Consider the following 9,085-nt stretch of genomic DNA (forward strand, 5'->3'; position numbering starts at 1 on the left):
ACAAGCAAAACCATTAGGTGGAAACTTTCTTGCTCACTCCCTATACAGGGATAGCAATACAATGCAGTGATGCAAATGAGTGCTAATTGTTGCTTTGGTTGCATACTCTAATAACACAACCCTGACCTCTTGTGGGAAAACCAGGAAACCTGTGCAAGTCATGGGCTGCGCATCTGAAGACTGCACAGGTGGAAGGAACTTGGGTCAGCCAGGAGAGACAAGCCAAGGAAGAGGGAGTCCTTAGGCACTGGCAAAAGTGAGAAGAAAAGGCTCTTCAGGAATGTCAGCATTGAGATTTATTATGCTACAACTCAAAGATACACCTTCTTGCTGATATCAACCAGTAACACTGGGAGCAACCTAGAGACAGGGAGTCGATTAATTGTTAAAATGCCACACACCTGGCACAACTCAGTGTAGCTTTCACAAGAAAACCTCTGCACTCCTTCACTGTGCAATTGTTCGGTAGCAGAGAGTTGAGCGAAAGGAATAAATATTGTAAACTCCTGTTTAATGCTGAATACAGTAACTGCTTTAAGACTGTACGTAACATTCACATCTTATTTCACATGGAAAATATAAATGACGCTGTGAAGATAAGCTGATGTAATGTGGGCAACCGCAAGAGGTACAGCCATGGCAGGTCAGACAGACAAAACCACAGGCTGGCAACGTCAAAATGTTCTCTCTGAATGATTCGCAGAATCTGAATGACAAACTGAAGTATTTCAAGGGTTTAATCAAAAAGGTACACAAAAAATTGATGAAAACTAAAAATTTATGAGGCACTAAATCTATGGCACTCTTAGTCAACAGAGGAGTTTTGTTTTCTCTGCCATCAATTTTACAAGTCAGCATTAGTAAGTTAAATGTCTTGCTCCTGAAAAAGAACAACAGCTTTGTACGTTAAGAATTGAATTATGTCTAATATAACAGAGATTAGTGTGGAGGAATATGCACCAAGCTGTCTTTCCTTTTTGCTAATATTTGTTTAGAAAATATGTTTTACAGTACAGGGATTTCTGCCTCTGACATATATCTTCTTGTGAAAATAACACTCAATGAAATAAACGTTGAGTAAAGGGGATATAGACCGTTTTACTTTGTGCCACACTTAGAGAATGCACTTGTTTTAATTAGTTTAGATTACATTTACTTTTCTTCCCAAAATTATGCCCTATCAGTGGTGCATTTCTTCCATATGTGTTCAGACTTTGCTTAGGCAGAAGTAAAGCATTACCCAATATTCACTATTACATTTACCAATGTTTACTATTTATCTCTTCTAATAGAAGGATATACAGATATGTATCCATGTTTGTCTTAAACTTGCATTTTAGATTTTCTGTGTTGCTTTCATTAGGAAAGCTTGAAGAATAATGCTAATACACAATTATTGCACTGTGTTGTTATCCAAACTATTTTCTCAGCTGTTGTCTACTTAATATCCCTGACAAACATTTAAGAAATATTTTCATTCTAATGCAATGTTTCATCATTTAATTGTACAAGAACCTATTCTTTGTTTGCTAGAAGATGACTTTGTAGTGAGTTCTAAAGATATTGCCTTCATGTTCTAGCTAATTGGATATATCTCCTTGAAAGCAATAACTGCATTTGTCAAACTACAACCTTTATTCTCCTCTTCGATTACTTTAGTGTTCTCATGTAACAACAGGAAAATAGTGAATCTGCACAATGTGACAAAGGAATTGGGAAACTACCACTGATTCTAAACCAAAAATATATTCAGATCAATTTTAACATTTTAATGGATGTATAATCTCTGAAAATCCTTACGGTACTGCAATTATTCTAAAAAACCATACCTGATAAATAGGAAAATCTGTGTCAAGGTTGAAAACCAAATATGTAAAAATTAAACACTAGTTCAGAATGTGCCAAGGGGCAGCATTCATATTGTTATCAGAACATAATTGTTCATACCTATTTTTGTCTCCTTCCTATGAGTAGCCATGCATTATGTTGTATGTGTGACTTGTACAGAAATCATCCATTCACTTCTCTGCAGACAAGACTTAGAGAACATAATGCCATGTACTATTTGTGGTCTGAGACTTAGAAGAGCCTGCCAAGTGCTTATCAAGACTGACCTTCTTACTACCTCAAAACGTAATTGCCCTCTGTTTTCTGTGATTTATTCAGCAAGAAAATATGCTGTCAATGAGATGAGAAGTTAGGAAACAGTGAAAATGTGCTGATTTTTGAACTGGCTTAATATTGCATGCAACAAAATACATAGCATTTTTCATAAGTAAACAAACACGTGCTAGTACCTAAAGGAAGTTCTTTTTATTGGAAATAATTTTGGGTTATTTTTTTTGCTCCTATATAAAACCACATTTTAATGCAATTAGTGTAAGTTGCGGTATAGTATGTATAATTGTGGAGTATTGTTCAATAATCTTAATATAAAACTTGTTAAATCTAATTCAGTTATTTTACATAATGGAAAAAGGTTTTATTTCTCATTTGTCTCTAACTCCTGAAGTGTTAAAAATAAAGAGGTTATATGTGATTGTGTATGTGTGCATATGACTAAGACAGATCTAATGTTTCACAGGTTTTTCTGGGTTTTTTTCAGGGATCTTTCAAATAATAGAATTGGTTGCCTAACGCCAGAAATGTTTGTTGGACTTAACAGCCTTCACAAACTGTGAGTATAATACCAATTTTATTTTAAACAGGAGAAATCCAAACTGTCACTAGGCATACCAGAATACAGTTGGCAATAAACTTTCATTTTAAGAAAATTATGGGGTTTGTACTGAAAAAAAACCCCTCTCCTGAGCCTTTGATTGTGATGACTGTTTGTTTAAGGTGTTGTTTTTTACACTTTATTTGTCCTGGTACTTTCATGCAACTGCACTGGAATATGCTATAGAGGGCAAAGCAATCAATTTACCTATCCATAAGCAAGCCAGAGAGCCTGCGTGATCGATAGATTATCAGGCTATTCTAGAAAGAGCACTCAGAAAACATGAGATTATGGTAGTATACCCAAGCTATTCAGTTTTAGAGAGAAATAGGTGACCTGGAAGAAGAAATTAAAACATGTGATGACAAAGTTTGCTAGTAGATACTAAGTTAGCTAGGGAGTTAGAGACAGGGGTTGGTTTTGAAGGATAGAAGTAATGTACAGAACTCCATTACTGGGAAGTAAAAAGGCAGATGAAATTTATTGTAGATAAATATTTAAGTGATGAAAGGGAGAAAAAACAGTCTGTTCTGGGCTAACCATTAAAATACAGGAATGATATTCTGAGGTTATAGTGGGTAATGCCAGGAAAACATCTGCTCAGTATCATTTTAAAATATATTAGGGAGTATTATTAATGGAAGAGAGAACAAATCGGAGAACATCCATTGTAGTACAGCAAAAAGCAAAGAACCTGCATTTTTAATATTGTGAGCAATTGCAATCTGCTCATCTCAAAAGATGACCAAAACTTTAAAAGATTTAGCAAAGGATGCAAGGAATGGCCAAAGGTGTGGTACAACATTGGCAAGAACTGGGAATGAGCGTGTTAGCTGCGAATTTCCTGTCTGGGAAAGGAACAATTCGCAGGAAGGGTCCTGGTTTAAATGGACATTTGGCCAGATCCAGAAGGGTTATGTATCTTCATTCACATTTGTCTTCACTCCTGAATGGGAAATAGATTCCTATACTGCATCATAATGTGTTACAAATCTCCTACTTTATTTTCTACCTCTCCAGCCAGTTCTGGCATTTTCTTGGAAAAACAGGGAAATATTTCTAGAAAGATCTGTTGTGAGGTCAAGATGACACCAGGTAAAAGGCTGAAATCTGGCATGCTTACTGATCACATTAATGAGAGTAACGATGCCTGATCTTCTCTCATGAAAACAAGTGAGAAGAGATAATGGGAAGAGACAGCATGTGCAGACTGCCCCTCTTTTACCTCTTCCCAGGTGAGTTGGCACACTGGGCATGCTCAACTCGTGGTTACTGGGCTGATCAAATGGCACCATTACTGTTCCTTTCTGTAAAACAGATTTGCCATATGCCTGCTCATTCTAGTAACCTGTGTACCTGTCTCATTGTTGGCGAATCTTTGCTGAGCATGTAGATCCAGAGAAAGGCTCACCAGTTCCTTCTACAATATCGATAACAATGTATTTTCTTGCATCTAGTCTTTTTGTACATCCTAAGTAAATACGTACCTTTTCCTCAAGATGGGGCTAACTTTCATTTCCAAGCAGGTGTAGACCCAGGGCTTTCTGTATTGTACTGTTTTCCTTCGTTGGTGAATCTCTGCTGAGCATGTAGATCCAGAGAAAGGCTCACCAGTTCCTTCTACAATATCGATAACAATGTATTTTCTTGCATCTAGTCTTTTTGTACATCCTAAGTAAATACGTACCTTTTCCTCAAGATGGGGCTAACTTTCATTTCCAAGCAGGTGTAGACCCAGGGCTTTCTGTATTGTACTGTTTTCCTTCTGAGGCCCCAGTTTTGTAGCAGAAATTTGAATTAGACCTTTCTTAACTGTAATTCTTAAGTGACATTCTTGATACACTTCTTTTTTGAATAATATAATTTAATGAAATTGCTATACCTCTCATCTTCAAGAACATTCACTTCTCCCTGTATAATAGTTCTCTTAATATTGCCCAATCCTTGGTTTTGTTATTACCAGATTTCGTTTTCACATGCTTACATTTCTGAGCCAGAGTCATTAGTGAAAACACTAAATATAATCAGTCACAAGACTGCTTCTGCACACCACCAGTAATGTCTCACTCCCCTCCCTTCTATCCTGCGCATTATCTTACCATGTCTTACAATAAATGCACTTAACCCTGGGTTCTTCACAGTTTTATGGATGTTATGTCCATGTGTCAGTGGAAAAATGATTCTGGTAACTGTAGACCTGTTAGTCAGGCCTCCTCATGTTTGATGCAGTTACTGAGTGAGTTTTGAAAGAAAGGAAAGTAGATAAAATGTTAGCAAATCAAAAATGGGGAAAAAAATCAGTATGCATCTAGTGAAGATGTATCATGTCATCACACAAAAAGATCACTAATTTTCTAGACAAGGAAAATTACTTATTGATTTTAGTATACATCTAACATGGTGCTACCTGAGCAGGGGTAAAACATGAACACTTACACTAGCTATTAGCCTAGAAGGCCTCTAGTGGCCGGGTATGTTTTGGATTTTAACTAGTTCTGCATTTCAGTACTTGTACTGTAGGTGGTCTTGGGGAAGATAATTCCTAGAATTCAGTATATGCTTTTCCCATAAATACCTATAATCCAAATGACCAATCTTACTTACAGAATAGAAAATAGTAGTAATGTCATATGTATATCAGCTATATATATCTACTCCGTTTTCACTTCTTATTTATAATATAGCAGTATAGTTAACATGTCTTTGGCACCTTGTTCTAGTATACTTTCCAAAAGTTAACTTAATTTTTGGTAATACCCATCATCCCTCTATGCTTCCTGTCTTTTTCCTAACCCTTTCCTGTTCATTATCATTTCTCTGCTTCTTTGATCTATTTAAAACTTGAATTTGTTTTTCAAGATTTAAGCTTTGGTTATTGATTTACTTAGTCTATCTTCCATTATTCTTACTTGGGTTTTAATTTGCCTTTCTACCATTGACTTAGGAATCATCCTGTGTTCCAGTCATACACTTTACTAGTTCTTTGCTAATTAATTTTTTTTTCCTTTAAAAAGTCTGTCCTTTGAAAAACAGAGGCATAATTATAGATAAGCCTAAATTCCCTTTTCATCTGAATTAAATCTGTTCATGGTTGCTATATCAAAACTTATGACTTCCTCTTTTACAGGGACTGCTGTCCTTAACAAAGCAAAATCTAAAGTACCATTGCTCAGTGACTCAGTACATTGCTCAAGTACCATTGAGTCAGTGACTATTTTATGAAGAAATACAACCACAATCTCAATCAACAGGAACTGTTCCCTGCTGACCATAGTATCATTTGTTCCTCAGTCTTCTAAATCTCATTAATTACATAGTGCTGATAGTAATTATTAGATCTGGGATCTCAATTTTCCTTTTGTGTAAGAACTGGTGAATTTTCTTTGACTGCAATCTAATACCACCTATTACTTTTCTTACACTTTCTAGCTTTTTCCCCATTGGAAGTTCATAACAAAAATTCAGAGAATCAAACTTTTAAAACATGTTTTAAATTCAATAAGTATCTTTCCATTGCTACTGATAGCTCCAAATTGTGTTTACTTACCATTTCAGGAGTATGAGAAAGCTGTTCTCTGAAAAGCTTATGGAGAAGCATTTACGTAGTGTACGATCAGTGTATATAATTTTACGAAGGAAAAGCTGGCAAGTTCTTAAGCAAGGAACTGGTTTCAGAACCATCAAGTGTGGGTTAGATCACTGAAGGAACAATATAAAGATGTATAAATATGCATTGATTTATGCAGTTGTTGATTGTGGTAATTAGAGGTCTCCTGTGCAGAGATGAAATACAGAAGGATCTTTGCAGGCTATTATCAAAACCAGTAGGGAGAGCCATGAGTCCGTTGGAAGGAGGGAGGACATAAATCTTCTTATGCACCTTCTGTGAAGTACAGAGATGAGGATTTCTTATGCTGCTTACAAGCACAAATACCAGGTGAAACAAAATGATGCAGTATGTTTCATTCAATCTTCCAAGTCTAATTCAGTTTGTAAAAAACAGAATCAGCCCTGAAAAATCAGTTCTAGCCCAAACTGCTGTAGGATGTTTAGCCAACTGATGTGATGCATATATCTCAACTGAGTAGGTTGAAGGTATGTTTAAATACTTTACTAAAATGAAGAGTGAGGACTGCCTGAGCTTTTGCAGCTAATGCAAACACTCTTCAATGGGCTTGGTGGTTTTGTGCAGTCTATTTTAGAATAGCCAAGCTACAGGATTCCTGAATTAAGAAAAATATAATTGGTAGTATCATCTAGTATTGTTTTCCAAACATGCACACAGGTAGAAACCAAAAAAAAAAAAATTTAAGTTTCTTAATAAATGTAGAAGGGAAGACTTTTATTCAGATTGCCGTCAGGACATATATTTTAGTGAATAGGAACTGAATTTCAAGTTACTAATGAAATCTGAAATTTCACACAGCTCCTGAAATTACTGCAGCCAGTGAGTTGTGATTATGTTCCTTAAGACTGATCTAATTTTTACACCTTCTTGGGAATCATGATTTGTACTCTGGAAAATGCTTTCACATCCTTTGACAGATGCAGCTGACAGAGCCTCAGACAGTATGAGAGAAGATTTATTACATCTTCTAAGATATTAGCTTAACTTCTTTTGGCTTATATATTACCCTTTGGCTGTGTTTATGCTGTGATGAGGTGCACATTTTCTAACTAGGGGTGACATAATTCAATACAACAAATCTTTGAAATCTCTTTGGGTCCCTCAGTGGCCATGTTTCAGTGCTTTAGTTTAGAATTATCTATGCAAATATATTTCTACTATGTAATGGAGCTGCCACCCACCTTAATTCTGTTTATATTCAACCAAAATATCAAGACCTGTGGAATACCAGGATGGTGCCACTGTATTGTTATACCGGATTTCATTTTTTTTAATCCTCCTTAAGTTAGCCCTTAAAATTCTGAAATGTTGCAGCTTTAAACCTGTTTCAAGAAGCAGCTACTGCTGGGTATTCTTTTTGGAAGTTTGAAACAGGACTTCCTCCTTACTTCCAATTGTTTGATTAAAGTATATCTGATTTATTTTTCATCTTTCCTCTGAATCATCAGCAGTGGCTAGCTTTATGATAATATTATACCATAAATTCTTGTGTGACTTTCTTGCTGTCAATGAAACAACTAGTCACTTTCTTTGGTGCCAGAGTTAACATACCAAACGTGAAACATAGTGAAACAAACTGTCCCCACCTTAGCAACAGCAAGAAAATATGTACCAGAACTTGCTCTCACTGTATTTCTATTGGGTTTTACCCTTCCTATCCCATTCTTTTTGCTCAGATCAGTCACCTTTGCATTCAGCTTTTGCTTTTAATACTGGTTATAAGAGTGAAGCATTCTTCATATTCTTAAAATTCTGCTTCTACAAGTATTTCACCTCAAATTTGATCCTTTGAAAGACATAACTCCTCTTGACTGTTTTATGGCATTTGTCGTTTATATTAAAGTTTCCTGTAAGACTGTTTTATTAATTTCTGTAAAAACACAAGAGTATTTGCTGTATGAAAAAAATAAGTGTAGGACCTTATATGTAAGACTAAAATGTTTTACCCCTGATATACAGAAAGCACATTTGTCTGTTAATGGAGTAGGTTAATGGCATAGTAAGTGCCATCAGCTTTGAAGTGCATTAATTTGTTATGTTTGAAATGTTTGCAAACTAGGTGATACAGATGTTTTTAGAACAAATGTCCTTTTAAATCAAGCTAGAGTGGGTTTTTAGAATATCTGAAATGGCGGAATTTCACAGCAGTATGCATTTGGAGATATTTTAATATATAATATTAGTGATATGAACAGACAGAACCAAGCATTTGCAGGGTGCTGCAGATATCTAGCTCAGAAATGCATATTCTGTTGCAGTGATTTAAGAAGATTTCTGAAGGTTTTGTTAGTGAAGAAGCTATTCCCACTGTTAGAGATCTAGATACTGTAATTATGTGTTTCTTGGGCATAGAAATGTACTTCTTAAGCAGTACTGTGAACATGATCCTGTTTTGCTAATTATTAGTAGCAATATGGAAACTCCAAACCAGGTCATTGCCAGAAGAATATGAAAAATTGGCTTGCTGGCTTTGTGCTGACTTTTGAACTCTCAGGAACTCAATTATTTCAGCACTTGGCAAAAGAACTGAAGTAAAGGGTTACAGACTTCTCTGTCATGATAAAAAGAAACCAAAAATTGTAAGTAGAACGTAAGTCAGGAATTTTTAGGTTAACACAGTGTAGCTCAGTTCTGGCTAGATATCTTGGTGGATTTGGTAGGACCTACGGGAAGTCCATAGATTCAGTAGGTACAGACTGGGCACCACTGGCAGGGGCCTAGCTGCCCTATTTTTTGTG

The 9,085-nt window shown here is 35.8% G+C and overlaps 1 protein-coding gene across 1 annotated transcript in view; it reads left to right on the top strand.

The window, feature by feature from the left end:
• The window catches only part of LOC104511287 (probable G-protein coupled receptor 125), a 183,816-nt gene that overhangs the window by 58,070 nt on the left and 116,661 nt on the right, over window positions 1–9,085 (top strand). The window contains exon 3 of the mRNA XM_010153843.1: window positions 2,606–2,677. Coding sequence (XP_010152145.1) covers window positions 2,646–2,677 — 32 coding nt within the window. The 5' untranslated portion in view covers window positions 2,606–2,645. The remainder of the gene's footprint in view (window positions 1–2,605; window positions 2,678–9,085) is intronic.

Source organism: Eurypyga helias, unplaced genomic scaffold (genome assembly GCF_000690775.1).
Source record: "Eurypyga helias isolate BGI_N326 unplaced genomic scaffold, ASM69077v1 scaffold1886, whole genome shotgun sequence".
NCBI lineage: Eukaryota > Metazoa > Chordata > Aves > Eurypygiformes > Eurypygidae > Eurypyga > Eurypyga helias.